At 31.3% G+C, this 18625-nt stretch overlaps 2 protein-coding genes across 2 annotated transcripts; one reads left to right on the top strand and one right to left on the bottom strand.

The window, feature by feature from the left end:
- Positions 1-248: 248 nt before the first annotated feature.
- LOC109338234 (protein DOWNY MILDEW RESISTANCE 6-like) lies at positions 249-4979 on the top strand. Its single transcript, XM_019575427.1, has 4 exons — positions 249-511; positions 1063-1310; positions 3197-3521; positions 4230-4979. The coding sequence occupies exons 1-4, from the start codon at positions 314-316 to the stop codon at positions 4476-4478; spliced, it is 1020 nt and encodes a 339-aa protein (XP_019430972.1). The 5' UTR covers positions 249-313; the 3' UTR covers positions 4479-4979.
- Positions 4980-5325: 346 nt separating this feature from the next.
- LOC109338233 (caffeic acid 3-O-methyltransferase) lies at positions 5326-9984 on the bottom strand. The gene is made up of 4 exons (XM_019575426.1): positions 9503-9984; positions 6604-6914; positions 6401-6465; positions 5326-5764 (listed from the first exon to the last, which is right to left on the bottom strand). The coding sequence occupies exons 1-4, from the start codon at positions 9919-9921 to the stop codon at positions 5462-5464; spliced, it is 1098 nt and encodes a 365-aa protein (XP_019430971.1). The 5' UTR covers positions 9922-9984; the 3' UTR covers positions 5326-5461.
- Between the last annotated feature and the right edge of the window lie 8641 nt (positions 9985-18625).

Below are 18625 nucleotides of genomic sequence, written 5' to 3'. Positions count from 1 at the left end.
GCATACACTACTATTATTGTTCTCTCTAAAGTAATTAAACACCAAATTAAACATGCATTTATTTCTAGCACCACACAATTATTTTCCCTACCTGTAGCCATTTCTTGAAAAAAATAAGATGACCATAAAGTCAATATAAAATAATATTTACAGAAAACTCCACTATTAATTATTTTTATATAAATGCATGCTATATGTCACACACTCACTCATCTTCCTCTAAGCTATTCAGTCATTCCCCCCACTCCCAAAGTGCATCATATTTCCTTTCTCTTCTACCATCCTAAGTAAATACCCTTAAATATCATAAATAATGAATACCAAGGTGCTATCCTCTGGAATCAGATACTCAACATTGCCAGAGAGTTATATCAGACCAGAATCCGAGCGACCTCGTCTTTCTGAAGTTTCTGAGTGTGAAAATGTTCCAGTCATCGACTTGGGTTCTCACAACCGAATCCAGGTTGTGCAACAAATTGGTGATGCTTGCAAGTGCTATGGTTTTTTCCAGGTGCTACCCCTTGTTTCTAAAATTTGCTATTTTAATATGATCTAAATAAATATGACTATATGTTAACACTATTCAAACGTGTTAGCATATGCTTTGTTAGATGATACCTTATAATAAGGGAGTTATATATATTAATTGCATCTAAAGATACAATACCCCTTGATACTTACTTATGTGAGAGTTTAAAATCTATACAATGTTAGTGTAATTTTTTTACATATAATTCAATATTGATTTATATTATTTTTGTTTGATGGTCAATAATAGTTAAAATATAAATGGTAGATAATTTATTAATAGTTTAAAAATACTTATACTTTTAATGTATACATATTAAATTCTATATCAAAAACGAATGTCGTATATTGGTGTCCCTACTAGTATATAAAATATTTTCTTTTCTTGTTTCCGTTAGATAGTACGAGGAGGTCCTTTTTGCAATTTAAAAATATATTTCTTTTGGAGGAACAATTAAACGTATGTTCTTCATTTTTAGTGATATATCACCAACCAATTAAAATCTATTTATTATTGAATAATTAATTGAACAGGTAATTAATCATGGGGTGCCACTAGGAATAGCGAAGGAAATGGGAGAGGTGGCATATGAGTTCTTCAAGTTACCAGTGGAGGAAAAGATGAAGTTGTATTCAGATGATCCATCAAGGACAATGAGATTATCAACTAGCTTTAATATGAACAAAGAGACAGTGCATAATTGGAGAGACTACCTTAGGCTTCATTGTTATCCCTTGGATAAGTATGTGCCTGAATGGCCTTCTAATCCTCACACATTCAAGTAAGTGTCTCTCTGTCTTCCATTTATCTCAGCCATACATATTTTATGAGTGGACTAGTGCTGCTGACTTGGTCATACATTGTCACATACATTGTTTTCATATAAACTTTGTGTTAGACCTACCTCAACCTTATAATTAAGTTAGTTCCAAGGAGAAAATTGTCTCAGCTTTATAAGTAGTTTTATTAATAGTATATGGGTGATGAAATTGATCAAAATATTTGTATGATCATCCTTCATTAATTAAACTATATATTTGTAAAAGTTAAATATATATATTATGTTAATATTAATATTCAAAAATTAATAAAAATGTGATAAATATTTTTTATTTACATCATTTGTCAAAATAAAATGTGTGTCTTAGTAGTGGACCATGCTTTTGAAGTATAAGAAAAGGTAGACAATATTTAATAAAAATTAAGTCACTTTTTTCATAAAAAAAAAATTGTGTTAAATGAAAACCAACAAGTATGACTAATATAGTTTAAATGAACTGGCATATATGATTATTTTTGTTAATTTTGATCAATATAATTGTATAACTTATATAATTAATGTATCGTATTAGTGTAAGACGAATTCACGGTTAAATAGGCTAGTACATTTTTTAACTCTACTTATAATTAAATATTATCTCACTCATATTCTCATCTGTCATGAGATTTATCTTAACACTCTCTCACACTACTCACAATAACTAGACACATCTGCAGTTAAATTTGTAGAACTGGACATATATTGGTGTCTGCACTGTTAAATTTGTAGAACTAGAGATATATTGGTGGCTAAGCGGGTAAGGATCTTTTACTATATTTTGAAATAGTAAAAAATATGATGCAATCAACACAAGGAGCTCTCTTATTTTATAATAGGTGTAATAATATAGAATTGAGATGCTCTCCAGGGTCTACTACTTGAATAGAAGGAAGTCATAAATCTATTAGTTTTTAATTTATTTAATTCTAAAATAATAAAAATGATTCTTAGCTTATGTACTTGTCTTTTAAGAGAATTAAAAGAAAGAAATCCAACGTGGTAGTGCAAATGAGATGTGACCCTAGATAAAAAAATTATTTAGAGAAGTTAAGAGGTTCAAATCCTTAAAATTATTTTATGGAAAAGGATGTACTTAACTATCACCATTTGTACTTGTTTGTTGTTGGAGAGGTAGTCTTATAACTATAAAGGTAGAGTTCATCGGTCCTTTAAAAGTAAGGTCTTTCAAAGAAAATATATATAGCACTAATATCTAAAAATTATCCTAATTATAAGAAGACGCTGAGATGAAGCCGTTAGTCATAAGAACTTTTAAGCGGGTTTATTAGTATAATATAATATTACTCTATAATATTATATGAAGCCGTTAGTCATAGACACATTTGAAGGATTTTAAAGAAAATGTAGTTATTATATATGGAAGAAAACTAAATATATCACCCTTCATTAAATTAAATACATCAGCTCCCTTGAAAAAATACGTCAAGTTCCCATAGTTACGTACTTTAGAATTTCTAATGAGTGACATGGACACACATTAAAGTAATAAAGTACTGTGGTCCAATTTTTGCTATAAAGTACTGTGGTCCAATATAATATCACGTGAAGAAAGATGATATAAAATATAATAACTGAGATATTTTTATATACTATTCATTCAAATAGACTTTCTTACATTTTTTAGTTAAGATTAAGAAAATATGATATCAGAGTTTACATAAGTAATCATTTTAATATTGAATTTTGGTTGGTGGGAATCACTCCATAATTCATATTAATGTTCAATCATCATTTACTCTTAAGAAAAGTAATATGAATAGCAAGTAAATATTACATGAGATATCAAACTAGACTCTTGATGTCATAAATTTTGTTGGTGTTGGCAGGGAAATTGTAACAAAATACTGCAAAGAAGTTAGGGAATTGGGGTTCAGAATACAAGAACACATATCAGAGAGTTTGGGCCTAGAAAAAGATTACATGAAAAATGTTTTAGGAGAACAAGGGCAACACATGGCAGTGAATTACTATCCAGCATGCCCAGAACCAGAACTTACTTATGGATTACCAGGACACACTGACCCAAATGCACTTACAATTCTACTACAAGACCAGAATGTTGCTGGACTTCAAGTCCTCAAAGATGGCAAGTGGCTCGCTGTTAATCCCTACCCTGATGCATTTGTCATTAACATAGGGGATCAATTCCAGGTATCACATATTTATTTTTTATATCTTGTGTTATTTGAGGTCTTAAAGGCTTAGTTTAAGAAACCTAAAGTGGATACATTTAGGAAGAAGCGTGAATTTGAGTTAGGAAAAAAACTTATTTGATTACTTTATCCAATACAATATATCTTATCTTCTTTAGTCTCTTAAATTTGTTCCTTAGGGTTAAGGATAACAAAATTCTTGTTTTTTTTAATATAATACAGGTGTATTTTTATAATAGAAGAATATGCAAGCCAAATTTCAATACCTGGATTTAGCAGCATTGACTAAAAACATGTCTATAGGGCTTTCTGTTGTGTGTTTGTGCACACAAACATATAGGGCACATGATTTTTTTAAAACCTTTATATTACAAGTCATTTTGAAATGTCAAATATACAAAATTTGTAAAATAATGAAGTGTGTTAAGCAATTTTATTTAAGCATGATTTGGCTTTTAAATTTGTGTACACCCAAAAAAATATTCCTTTTAGATCTATTCATAAGATCACATTTGTTATGATATGATTTATATCACTCCATATATCAAAGATTTGTGATTGGTTTTTTTGTATATACAATTTATGGGACAACAAATTTTCTCCCTTCATGAATAGGGCCAACAATTTTAACTAGAGCTATCCATAAAGGGCTATAACCTTCTATAATTGTGACAACCATTTTGATATTGGACTTGAATGATTGCAGGCTTTGAGTAATGGGATTTATAAGAGTGTTTGGCACAGAGCTGTTGTCAATGTTGATAAGCCTAGACTTTCTGTGGCTTCATTTCTTTGTCCATATGATGAAGCATTAATAAGCCCTGCAAAACCACTCACAGAAAATGGAACTGGAGCCATATACAGGGGATATACATATGCAGAATACTATAAGAAGTTTTGGAGTAGGGACCTGGTGGACAAAGAACACTGTTTGGAACTTTTCAAGAATAATTAACCTTTAAGGTGTAATTAGAAAGAGCCAAAAATAAGACTAGTGGAAGGAGAAAACGAATTTTGACATGTATTTGACAAAACCAATGTCTTTATATGTTGTCAAATTTCATTCTCTCTTCATTTCTTCCTATCTTATCCTCATTTCTATGAAGCAAGTATTATACTCAAATCTGTATTTCTTTTTCTGTTTTATTATTGTGCATTTGCTTATTGAAAATTGAAATTGGTCATAGAAGATATAAATTATATGTCAGGTACTCACAATTGTTTAGGAATTGCTATGGTTCCCTTTTGTTACATATGGAGATAGTCACAGATTTCTTCAGAACCAAGCTTGCCCTTGTAGCTTTATGGTAGGAAAAGAAAAATGTGATGTAATATTCATATGTTGAACCTTAAAAGTAAAAAGTTTCTCAGTGCTGCTTATCCATTCTTGTTCAAAGAGAAACATTTAGAAAATGTATCCAAGTATGGAATTGGAACTCTATTGTCATAGTTCTGAGATTGGTGTTCCTCAAGTTGCTATATTATTGGTATACAGGAAACAGTGCATACTATGTTTAATGCATTGAAGGACCACAGTGATTTCTAGTTCTTTATTATATTGCTCTACATTTGCAACCATAGAAAATTATAACAACTTTCGGTGGAATTTTGACATTATACACATTTTCATTGTTAAGTCCTGTTAATTAATGGGGGGGATAGGCATTAAAGTGAAAATATAAAACTATATAGAAATGACTCATGCAAATATTTTCCTTCTGAATACACACAGCAAATGATATTTGGCTGTGGTGTTGTATATTAAAAGTCTTGTGTAACTAACAATATAACACCACTTTACATAGGCAGAAGAATACATTTAACTTCTCATTATTCATTTCCTAGTGTATTAAACTTTCAATGGAAGCTCCTTCCATATGTAGAATTATCACAATCTCAAAATCCAAATGCAAATGATATGAATCCAGGTCAAAGAATTCAAACAGACTTAAGAAATTCCATGATGTAGGTGTTGAAAGCATTGCTGAAAACTCTGAAACCTTTGAATCCAGCACCCTTAGCCAGGGCCTCAAATTCTTTCTCTGTCCTCTCTTTCCCACCAGGGTTATGAGCCAACATGATCACATCAATGTGAACCACACCCTTTGTGGCCAAGCTAGTGTCTGGTGCCACTGGAAGAATGCATTCAGCCACAATCACCTTACCATTCTTTGGAAGTGCCTCATAGCAGTTCTTCAAAAACTTCAAGCAGTGCTCATCACTCCAGTCATGACAAATCCACTGAATGTATAAATGATATAAATGTGATTAGCATAACAGGTGAAACATGAAATATCTAAAAGTAAATGTTAAAAACATTAGTCTAAGTTTAAATCCAAGAGTTCTAATAATAAGCTTAGAGATGTTATGAGCAATGATATGTTGTCCCAAAGTTTGTCCTGCACCAATCACAATTCAAGTTGTTGGACCAGATTGCAAACGGGGAGCTTTCAACTTCAACTACTAGGGAGTTTCATTGTTACAGAGGTATGGAAAGAGTGGAAAGCCATAAGTAAGCTGTTGGACTAGGGAGCCTTCAACCACCAAGAGTTCCACTGTTACCGGTGTATGGAAAGAGTGGAGAGCCACAAGTGAGACACCATGCCTTGAACCAAAACCTTAAAGTATTAGTTTCATGGGTCTTTTCCACTTGTAAATTTTTTCAACTCATCTCCTCATATCCAATGTGGGACTTCATACTTGAATAAACCCAACAGAAACAAAAACATAAAAAATAATAAATGTTTAATTCTTTTAATTCACATCACACGTTTTCATTGATACGTGACAGTCTTTGGGATATACTTTAGGATGGCAAATCATTTTCAAAGATGTTATTACTGAATATGAAATGAGTTTCTAACTTGTAAAATTAACCTTCATAAAAACAGCATCAGCCTTTGGAATACTGACAAACATGTCTCCACCAACATGCTCCACTCCTACAAGAAACATCAATGTTAAATTTTAAACCATATCATGCCTCAAGATAATGTCATATAAGGTCCAAGTTGGGTAACAAATAAAACCAAGCAACATTTTTTTCCTCTAAACTTCACATTATGTGGATTTATAAATACCTGGATAAGATGGAGCATCTTGAATGACATGTGGCAAATCAAAATTAATTCCCTTTAAATGGGGATACTTTGAGACAATCATGTTAATTACAGCACCAGTTCCACCACCAACATCAACAAGAGATTTAAGGCCTTCAAAGCCTGTGTAGGTCTGAAGAATTTTCTTAATTGTGATGGTAGAATGATCAGACATTCCCTTGTTAAAAACCTTGTTGAACCTTGGGTCTGTGCCATGGTATTCAAAGGCTGTCATTCCATAAGCTTTGTTAAATGGAATGCCACCTTCAAGGACTGCATCTTTTAAGTAGTACCTAGAAGAGCACAATCAGAGTAACCCTTGTTAAACTAATCCTCTCAAAGAGGAAATTACATGTAAAACAAGGCAAAAAAACAAGTACTTATATTTATAGTTACATTTTTATCATTCAAATAAACTAAGTATAAAAATAGAATTTTTCTCTTTATTATCCCAACCGGTTAAACTGTTTGTCAAATGATTTAACTCAACATTTAATCACAACTCTTCTTATATAACTATCATTGACCAAGTATATAATCATAACTCTTCCAAGGAATGGTAAGGTGATTGTGGACGAATGCATTCTTCTTGTCATACTAGACTATTTTTAAACCGTACTAGTTATAACTGTCATTTTTATTTAAAATTAATTTTTAATAAAAATAATTTAATTTTTATCAAAATTATTAGTATGGATTATCAGACACAATTACTATATTTGTTTATACTTCTAAAACATAGTGTGTTACAATGATACATTTTGTTTTAAGAAATATTATAAATAAAAGTAGGTATTGTCATCTTTAATGATTTTTCAACATTAATATTAATATAATATATTTGTATACCTAATTTCATCGATATATAATTTAATTAGTGAATCATCAGTTGAACTGTTATATCACCATACTAGTATCCTGAACTGATTTATGACCAAAATCGTATTAATAACGTTCATATCAACAAGTAGTTGGCCTATACTATAAGATATTGCTGGATCTACATGTATAGTATAATATCAAATTGGAAATGAAACTTTGTTGAGAGAACTGTCTAACATCCAAATAAAAATTGGTTTCTTATTCAAAATTGAAAAAAATACATTAGGAAAAGCAATTCTTATTATGTAGACAAACTCACAATCATGTATATAAAATAGAGAATGAGGGATAGAGTATAGTGTTGTTAAAGTAGATGACCCGTTATATGTGAATTGTATAACTATTCATATTGAAAGCCGCAAAAGAAGATTGGTTGACACTTCACACTCTAGGGTGGTGGGAGTAGGTAATGTGGTGAAAGTGTGTAGGGTCACGCACTCACGCTTCTCATTTCTCCACCTTGTTTTAATGAAACTTTGAATTCGAGCACAGTGCTTCTGGTCCCAATCTCTTCCTTAATCGACATCAATACCCCGTTGATTTTTTCATTTATCGTGTTCTCTTTTTTCAAAACATGATTATTGTGTAACTGAGTGATCTAATTAATTTGCAAGGACTGGTAAGTATGGAAATTCTGTTAAATTATAAATTCACTTTCTATATGTTGTTGAATATTATTATTTACTATGTGGATTTTTTTAAAGAATTAATAATAATTAATTAGAATGACAGATAATGTAATAATGCATACTTTGTTTTTAAGAATTATTTTGCAATCTTCCTTCATCCAAATTTTCTTGTTACATATGATATATTATTTTTTTAATAAACTTATATAAGATATAGTCGATCTAGTAGTAATTATAAGATATTTTCAACTGCATATACTAAGATAAGTTTCTTGACTAAAAAACATTATAAAATTACAATTTATCATGTTTAATATTGCTCAAATAGTCTCAGTGACAACAACAAAAAAACAGAGCTCGTCAAAGATTTTAATATAACAAATGGATACAAATTAATAAATATTGTATAAAAAATATAAAATGTCTTATTTTATATGTCATCCAAAACATTTTAAAATGTATCTAATAATAAGGAGAGAAAAATACTATATAAGCTCACATTTCAGTTTGTTTCTTTCTTGAATGCCTGTCTCTCACTAATTCAAAAACAATCAGACCAACCATTTAATGAAGTAGCTACATCAGCATTATTAGAGAGTTAATTTATTTTGTCTCAAGAGTAGGCTTATTGATGAGATGTAAATGTGCAAGATATAAAATGAGTATGTCTAAATTCGAAACATGAAATAGCCTCTTTCCACATTCCCTTCATAATTAAAAAACAAGAGGAAAACTTGCTTATAAAAAATTGCCTATAAAGAATAAGAGTTAATATATTTTAATTCAACAAAGTTTCCCTAACTTCCTTCACATGATTTTCTTCCCTTCCAATCTATTTTCCCCATATAATAAACTTTCAACATTATCCAAATGACAATTTCAAGTTACTAATTAAATTATAACTCATGCTTCTAGGGAGGGATCATGGCAGTGCTAATTTTAGAAGATATAGAATAAAGTATATTTCTTATATCATGAGATAACTTATATTCTTCAACTATTAAAATTAGAATTTAAAATTATACTGTTAGCATATTATTCACCATTGATTTGTATTATTTTTGTTTGAGAGTTAATAATAGTAAACAAATCAATGATAGATGATTTGCTGATAATGTAAAAAACTCTTACACTATATATATATATATATATATATATATATCACATACACAAATGCATATGATGTATATATATATATATATATTAAATCTTTAAAATTATGACATGCACCACTATTTCTTTTAGTTTTTAAAAATATTTTTATAAAAGTAATTAAATAAAAACCTATGTGATAATCTTAGTAGCGGGATCAAATAACTTTATACTATGTTGTATATTAGACATAAAAAGAGCAAGAAATAGTGAAATACCAGCTTTCCATGAGTACTTTATCCTGATTCATAAGATTAAGAGCAGAAAGAGAGACACCATCTTCATTCTTAACCAAGTACTTAGCCACAGGAGCCAAACCATATAACCTCTCAATCTTCCCATCATGAAGGGTACGTAGTGAGTAAGTAAGGATACTATAACTAGCCAAGAGACGCAAGATACGGTCCAACATGACCGGTGCATCAGGGTTTGTTGTTGGAAGCTGAGAAGCAATATCAATTGGTGAAAGATGAACCCCAGGTCCAGCTTTGGCTATAATTTCCAAGAGATCTAACTCAATGGCTGATTTAAGAACCATGGGTAGGATTGAAGCACTGGCTAGTTGCATGGCAAAGAGGTTTGCCTCTTCATCAGATACATGGGTTGGAGTTATTTGTGTCTCACCGGTTGAACCCATGGTTGATTCAATTTGAGTGGGATTAGAATAAGTGTATTTGGTTTGTTGTGAGTTGTGACCATAAGGGTGTGTTATATGTGTGGTTATATACTGCATGGAATTGTGTGAAAGTAGAGAGGGTGTTTATGTCATGGCTCTTAGTTTATTTCTTCAGTTGTGTCCCACTTCAACTACCACATGTGACCCCACAGAAAAGATACGTATCCTATTGAATAACCAAATAATATAATAATTATGTCACGCTTAGAATAAGTTCCTTGTTTAGGTCCTTTAGGACATTGGCCATAGGAGCTTGACTAGTGTTTTTGTATAGTAGTATTTAAATAACAAGAATTTGATGAAAATATAATATATTAGTTAAAAAGTTAATATATTTTGTTTTTATTTCAATATGATTAGTACATGATATAGTTTAGAACAAAAACTTTCTCCAAGTTTAATAAATGCATCGCATGACTTTGTAGAAATGAACATTTTCAGCCATTTTTGACTTTGTGGCCATTTTGAAAGTAGTGTTTTGCAATTTTTTAGAGGTTGGTGTAATATTTTGAAATATTATTGATATGATACAACTTTTGATAGATAGTGGCTCGTATTCGTAAAAAACATTCCACAGAACTCGTCACTTGCACTTGCCCAATTATCTTTTCTGTGGGGGAATCGTTGTCTAGTAGATATTATTTTTGCTTTTCATGTTAATTATGGTATAAAAAACAGAAATGGTGTTTGTAAGTGAGAGTTTCTCTTTTGATTTTTATAGTAAAAAACAAAAATAATGAACTTCATAATAGGTCCCAAATTAAAGGTGATTCAGTAAAACCTCTATGGTTGGAAGATAATGTATTAGATTAATTACCGGTTTCTATTCCTAATTACAGTTGTTTAACTTACTTATTTACATTTTTTAGTTATATAAGATTTGTACATTTGTTTGGTATAGAGTCATGATTCCTTTTCTGGACTCTCCTTAAAATGTAAGGGGGTAAATTTTCTTAAATTTAATTTGAAAATAAATAAAAATATGAATCATTGAAAATTTACTTTTGTTATGTGTTATAATTTTAACTATGTATTGATTTATACAGTAATAGAGAATACAAGTATAGCTTAATTTTAACTATGTATTGACTTATATCTATTATGTATCTATCTTGTTATTAAAAGTTGCATAGAAGGATATAGAAAATTTTCTCTGAATACTTTTCTCTTAATTTTTATTTGTATATAGAAGTATAGCTTAATGTTAACTAAGCCAACATCCAAGTTCTTATGATGTTCTCCACACCAAGCAACATAGCTAGGTTGATCATGCTAAGGATTGCGTGTCAATTGTTCATCTTGACCAAGCCAATGAATGAGTTGTGGCCAAGGCAGTTGGGCATCGTGATCGTGTCAATGCCTTGGGTCATGACTAAGCTTGACTTGTTTGTGGCATGTATAGCTAGCTGGACATCGTGACCGTGTCACTATTTGGGCCATGACCAAGTCTTGTATATGCCTTGGAGTATCAGGCACAATGCATCGGTTTTGGCGCATCAATAATTATTTGGCGCATCAGCTTTGTAACCTTGGCCCAGTCTTGGCAACACTGTCTTGGGGCTTGGCGCATCAGATCAAGTGCTTGGCGCATCATTCCAAGTGATTGGCGCATCAAGTTTATTGACATTGGGTCAATGTTATGATTCACTTTGTTTTATGGTTTTGTAGTAGAGCATCATTTTTCACATGTGTTAAATATGTTTTTTAGTTTTTTTAGTTAGGAAGTTAGGATTAGTTTTATTATTTAAGCATGTTTACTTGTGCTTTAACCAAACTTGTATAAATACCTCAATTGTATAATTTCTCAATGAATCAAGAACACACAAGTTTATTCTTTCTTCCTACCTTCACTATGAGTTTTAATTTCAATATGGTATCAAGAGTTCTCACTTTGAGAGCTTTGCTGCAAAACCATTTCCTCTTCTTGATGTCCTTGATTTTCTAGCTTTTATTTTCCTATATTCATGGAGAACACAGATTCTAACATGATTCAGCAATCACAACAACAAGACAGAACTGGAAGACTCAACCAAGCAAGAACGTCAACAGAAACAATTTTGACAATAAAGAAGAGATGGAAAAGGACAAGGCATCAATCCTATGACAGGTAACTCAAATAAAGGATATGGTTGACAGAACAACAACAAAGTGTGCACTTTTTGTGAAAGAGAGAGGCACACAGTTGACACATGCTACTTCAAGCATGGTTTCCCACCTAACTTCAAATTTAAACCAAGAAGCAATGGAGCAGTGAATAGTATGATGGTGCAAGACCATGATGAAACATCAAATAAGGGCATGCCACCAAACATTGACAAGAGAGAGGAAAAAAAAATGACCTTCAATCCAGAATATAGCATAAACTTTGTTGATAAGGATGATTCACAGAATAATGAACATTATGTATCAGGTATATCTCTTAACACAAATTCATGGTTACTTGACACATGGGCTACTGACCATATCACTAATGACATGACAAATTTCACATACTACAACATTATTAAGCCTATTTCTGTATAATTACTTGATAATTCTAAAATCATCACTCACTTGGCTAGAACTGTCACTATTTCTGATGCACTTGTTTTGCATAATGTTCATTATATGCCCAATTTTAAGTATAACCTAATCTCTATCCATAAACTTGCTTGCTCCTTATAGTGCAAGCTTGTTTTTGATAAGTCTTTTTGCTTTATTCAGGATATGACTTCTTCGAAGATGATTGATCATGTTGAGGCTTATAATCACCTATACATTCTCAAAGGACATGCTTATACTAAGAACTCTTGCTTACATACAATAAGTGTTTTACATGATCAAACTATTCCTTTCTTTGACCTATGACATTTTAGATTAGGACACCCATCCCACTTCATTATGAATCATGTGCATGCATCTTTTCCTTATGTACAGTTTGACTCAAATAAAGTCTGTGATTTTTGTCACTTTGCTAAGCAATCCAAGTTGCATTTTCCTATTAGTGAATCTGCCACAAAAAAGCCTTTGAACATGTCCATATGAATATATGGGGACCAATAGGTGTTCCCTCAATACATGGGCAGAGATATTTCTTAACTATGGTGGATGATCACACAAGGCACACCTGGATATATCTTATGAGATCTAAAGCTAACACTAGAAAACTTGTTCAAGACATTGTTAAACTTGTCCATACTCAATACAATCTTGACATAAAAATGATTAGGAGAGATAATGAGAATGAATTTTCTATGACTAACTTATATGCTCAAGAATGAATAATGCATCATACTTCTTGTGTAGAAACTCCACAACAAAATTATATTGTAGAGAGAAAGCATAGACATATATTGAATGTTGCTAGATCTTTACTTTTCCACTCTTTTCTCCCAAAGGGATTTTGGGGGTATGTTGTTAACCATGCTATCTACCTTATCAACAGATTGCCAAGAAAGTTTGTTGGCATGAAATCCCTTCTTGAACTTTTGAGCCAAAAACAACCTAACCTACACAACCTTAAGGCCTTTGAAAGTCTTTGTTATGCTTCCACTCACAATAGAACCAAACTTGACCCTCGAGCTAGAAAGTCTATCTTTCTAGGATACAAACAAGGGACAAAGGGTTTTATCCTATTAGACTTTAACACTAGAGAAATATACATATCTAGGAATGTTGTGTTATATGAACACATTTTCCTTTATAAACCTACACTAACCAACACTAACTCAAAACCATCCATTCTAGAATACAACTCCTTTTTTCTAATATGATAATCTCTCATCCAGTAAAGGCAACATTGATCACACCTCTTCCATCCAGCCCATTGAACAACATTCTAGTACCCCCTACACAGATGATACATACAACTCTCCACCTCCAATAAACATTGCTCAACCCCTAGAAGGTCTCATAAAATCACCAACCCACCAATTTACCTTAAAGACTTTCACTGCAACCTTCTGCAGTCCTCACCTATTGCTTATGTTGCAAGTTTCAAACACCCTTTCCACCAAGTCTTGTCCTATTCTTCTATAAGTGATGATCATATTCATCATTGTCTTTCTATAACCACTAATGATGAACCTAAAACCTATCAACATGCTATCAAATCTAATCACTGGATCTAGACCATGAAAAACGAGTTCTTTGCTCTCAAACAAAATAACACTTGGACCCTGATGCCTCTTCCACATGATATAAGGGCTATTAGATGCAAATGGGTTTATAAACCTAAATATAATTTTGATGGAAGCATAGAAAGACATAAGGTTAGATTAGTTGCAAAGGGTTTTACACGAACAGGGTGCTTGAATTATATTGATACTTTTGCACTTGTTATTAAACTTACTACTGTCAAGTTGTTACTTGTTATTGCTTCCTGCCAAGGTTGGACATTACAACAATTAAATGTTAATAATGTCTTCCTACATGGTGATCTTGATGAAGATGTGCACATGGCCTTACCCAAAGGGGTTGTATGTTCTTTTCAAACCAGGTTTGTAAACTAAACAAATCATTGTATGGCTTGAAATAAGCAAATAGACAATGGTTTGCCAAACTATCTTTTCTTCTTACATCTTTAGGATACAAACAATCTCAACATGATCATTCCTTTTTTTACCAAAAATTAAAATTATAAATTTATTGCTTTACTTATTTATGATGATGACTTAATTTTGGCTGGTAATGATGATGACGAAATTACAAAGGTTAAACACAGTTTGGACACTTAATTCAAAATCAAGCATTTTGGCTTACTTAGGTATTTTCTCGGACTAGAAGTTAACCATTCTCCAAACCTGTACCCACTCATATGGTTAAGTATCCTCACTTGTCCCAAAATGACAATCCTTATTATCATGATCTTGTCTTCTATAGACAACTAGTTGGCAGATTATTCCATGTAACAAACACTAGACCAGACTTCAGTTTTGCCATCTAATAACTTAGTCAATATATGACTAAACCCACCATCAATCACCATAAAGTTATGACCAGGGTCCTTAGATATATTAAAGGTACCCATGATCAAAGACTATTCTATCCAAACACATATGCCTTATAACTAAAAGGGTATAGTGATTCAGATTGGGCTACATGCCCAGATACTAGAAAATCTATTTCTAGTTTTTATATGTTCCTAGGTGATTCTTCGATTTCCTAGAAATCAAAGATACAAAACACTATTTCAAGGTCCTCTTTTGAGGCTGAATATCGTGTTTTAGCCACTGTCTCTTGTGAGGTTCAGTGGCTTACTTACTTGCTTGGTGAATTCCCTATTTTTTTCAAACAACCTTCTCTTTTGTTTTGTGACAATGATTCTACCAGGTACATAGCTGCAAATGCAATATTCCATGAGAGAACAAAGCACATTGAGATTGATTGTAATATTGTTCGTGAACGTCTATTGCATAAGTTATTTCATCTGCTACCAATCAGAACAAATGATCAAGAAGCTGATATTCTCACCAAGGCTTTGGAACCTTCCATGTTTCGTGCTATGTTACCCAAGTTGAGAATGATTAATCTGTATTCTCCAGCTTGAGGGGGAGGGGGGTATAGAAGTATAGTTTAATGTTAACCAAGTCAACATCCAAGTTCTTATGATGTTCTCCACACCAAGCAACATAGCTAGGCTGATCATGATAAGGATTGTTGCCAATTGTTCATCTTGACCAAGCCAAGGAATGAGTTGTGGCCAAGGCAACTAAGCATCGTGATCCTGCCAATGCATCAGTTTTGGAGCATCAGGCACAATGCATCAATGTTGGCGCATCAAGAATTATTTGGCGCATTAGCTTTGCAACCTTCGCCCAGTCTTGGCAACACTGTCTTGGTGCTTAGCACATGTTTATTAGTTTTGTTAGTTAGGAAGTTAGGATTAGTTTTATTAATTATCTCTGCTGTATAATTTCTTAATAAATCAATAACACACAAGTTTATTCTTTCTTCCTACATTCACTATGAGTTTTAGTTCCAATATGGTAGAACTTGTTCCATTCTTATCAATTCTCTTCCTAACACATTACCCATAATTTATATCCTTTATACCAAAGTCATTACATTGTTGAAGAAAATAGAAACATTATTAGCAAATTGAATTGCAACGATACAAATGTTTGAAAGGTCTTACTTTCAAGCTTGTTAGTTGTTTATTCTGATTCCTTATATATAATAAAAAAATTGCTTTTAATCAATTAAATATCTAATATATATTCATCATTAGTGTAAAGATTTATATACAATAACTATATTATCTATTACTTATTTGTATTAATTTTTAGTATAAAATCTAGGTATTATTAGTGTAAAATTTATATACAGTCATTACATCATTCACCATTCATTTGCCTTACTTTTTTTTAAGAAAAGTCAATGATGATTAAATATGAAAGGTGGATATATAATCACAGTGTATAAAACTCATAAATTGTTAATACATATATTTTATTCTCTTAATTTTTTGAAGAGTCAATAATAATTAAAAATAAATAATGGAAAATGCAATAACAATTAATAAAACTTATATAATGTAAATGCATTAAATAAAGTTTTATCAGTTTTATCAATTAAGTATCCTTATCTAAGCACTCATCAACCATGTAACAACATGTATACTTTTCTGATTACATTTTGTGTTTCATAATTTTCATGCAATTCTTGAAATAAAAAAACTAAAGTGTTGCTTCTAGCTTAGATAAAAAATAAAGGTTTAAATGGGTCAGTCACTTGCTAGTTCGTTTTATTCATACGTTGTTTTTCTTCTCTCTTTTTTCTTCAATGAAGCACATCATTTGTGCGTTAATTCGTGAGGAACATAGGTATATACATAGCATTGTTTTAATATTGGTCTTTCACATAACTTTTTAGCATATATAATTAGAATATTTTATACTGCATTGATACTAAACTTATGAAATCAGTTTAACCAATTTTTATTTCAAGCTGTCTAACCACTCAATCAGTGAATAATTTTCAATCAATATTGGTCTAGTAATATAAGATCTCGCTAAATTCTAATATGACCAAAAAATTAATAATTTAATTATTAGGATGATACTTATTAAGAGGGAGAAACATATATCCCAAAATAAATTAGTTATTTATCCATTAGGTGGTGAGAGATACATGTGATATTACAAAAAAAATTCAATTGTGTTCAAAATTGTCAATAAGGTAATATATCCCTATATATAACCAACGCCATGACAATGAGAATGCTTCGAATTGAAACAATGTTGGCCACTGAGTATGACCTGTTGAATTGAAATAGCAACTTTTGTTGGCAAGACAAGTGATGCATGCGTTTGTTGGTCTTCATCCAAATAAAGCACTTTTAATCTTTCCCCCTCCACCAATCAAAAGAGGCGAAAATAAATATTTCCCCACCAAACTAAATAAGAAAAATATTTTTTTCCATTCCCCTTCTCTTCCTTTCCATTAATTAAATTCTCTTTTCTTCACCCTCCTGATCTTTTGAACCAAAAAATTCGAATACACGCTTAATGGCATAAATTAAAAACCATATTTTTAAAGAAAATGAATCTGTTTTTCTAAAGTGAATAAATCCATTTTTTGGTCTACAAGAAAAAATGTCATTTTTAGCATGCAAATTAATCATGAATCCTAATAAGAGATTGGTCAAATGATATAAAGTCTTATTAAATCTCCATATATCATATTAGGTCAAATATTCGGTTTTTAGAAGTGACACTTATTGTAATATTTAGGTACACATCCTAAAAGCATTAACTCATTACTCATAGAGTGAAGAAATACTAGTGTTATTAATATTGTATTGGTTATCAAAACGGTCAGGATACCAATATGGTATTATAAAGGTTCAACCAGTAATTCACTAATTAAATAGCATATCATCAATGGAGTTAGATATACATACATAATATACTAACATTATTGTTAAAATTTAATAAAGAATATGATAATTATTTTTATTTACGTCACTTGTTGATACAAAATGTGTGATTTTGGTGGTTGAGTGTGTTTTAGAAGTATAAACAAAGGTAATAATTGTTTGTTTGATTATCCATAACAACATTTTATTAAAAATAGGTTAATTTCATAAAAATGTAATTTTAAATGAAAACTAGCTGGTATAGCTGATACTATTTAAATTAAAACCAGTCAGTATGACCGATACAATTTAAACAAAAACTAGTTGGTATGATAGGTTTTGGCTGGTTTTGAGCGATATAATTGCATGACTGTTATAATTGTTGTATCATACTTGTCGCAACCTGATTTTCGATTGGAAGACCAACTCTACAACATAGAAAGATGTGAACTCGATTTTGACCTCTCCCAAAAGATTTGGAGTCGTCGCTACATTTTTGCGGTTAAATCGTAGAAAACTCTTTGGTAAGCCCAATTTGGATGAAATGATCTCTAAACTTGAGTTCTGAGCTCGGGATTCAATTACGGATCAGAGAAGGTATTAGCATCTGTCCACCCATAATAAAATGATAGTCTCGCTAATCACATTTAATTTTATACCCTTAAAATTATTTGTTAAAAATACAATTACTAAAGGAGAATATTTTATTTTTTTGTTTAAGAAGAGCTCATCTTGCTCTTACGTATCCCTGTGTACAATTGAGAAATCAAGACTATATAGTTTTGAGTTTGAAAATGTTGGACTTGATTGGTTTGATTTGATTAAAAG

The sequence above is a fragment of the Lupinus angustifolius genome, unplaced genomic scaffold (genome assembly GCF_001865875.1).
Source record: "Lupinus angustifolius cultivar Tanjil unplaced genomic scaffold, LupAngTanjil_v1.0 Scaffold_19_69, whole genome shotgun sequence".
In the NCBI taxonomy this organism is placed as follows: Eukaryota; Viridiplantae; Streptophyta; class Magnoliopsida; order Fabales; family Fabaceae; genus Lupinus; species Lupinus angustifolius.
This window is presented reverse-complemented; position numbering and strand designations above follow the sequence as displayed.

Coding starts and splice junctions, on each gene's coding strand:
- LOC109338234 (XM_019575427.1), top strand. CDS start 314: ATGAATACCAAGGTGCTATCCTCTGGAATCAGATACTCAACATTGCCA. Junction 512..1,062: donor AGTGCTATGGTTTTTTCCAG/GTGCTACCCCTT, acceptor TTAATTGAACAG/GTAATTAATCATGGGGTGCC. Junction 1,311..3,196: donor TCTAATCCTCACACATTCAA/GTAAGTGTCTCT, acceptor TGGTGTTGGCAG/GGAAATTGTAACAAAATACT.
- LOC109338233 (XM_019575426.1), bottom strand. CDS start 9,921: ATGGGTTCAACCGGTGAGACACAAATAACTCCAACCCATGTATCTGAT. Junction 6,466..6,603: donor AGATGCTCCATCTTATCCAG/GTATTTATAAAT, acceptor TGTTTCTTGTAG/GAGTGGAGCATGTTGGTGGA. Junction 5,765..6,400: donor CTGATGCTGTTTTTATGAAG/GTTAATTTTACA, acceptor TTATACATTCAG/TGGATTTGTCATGACTGGAG.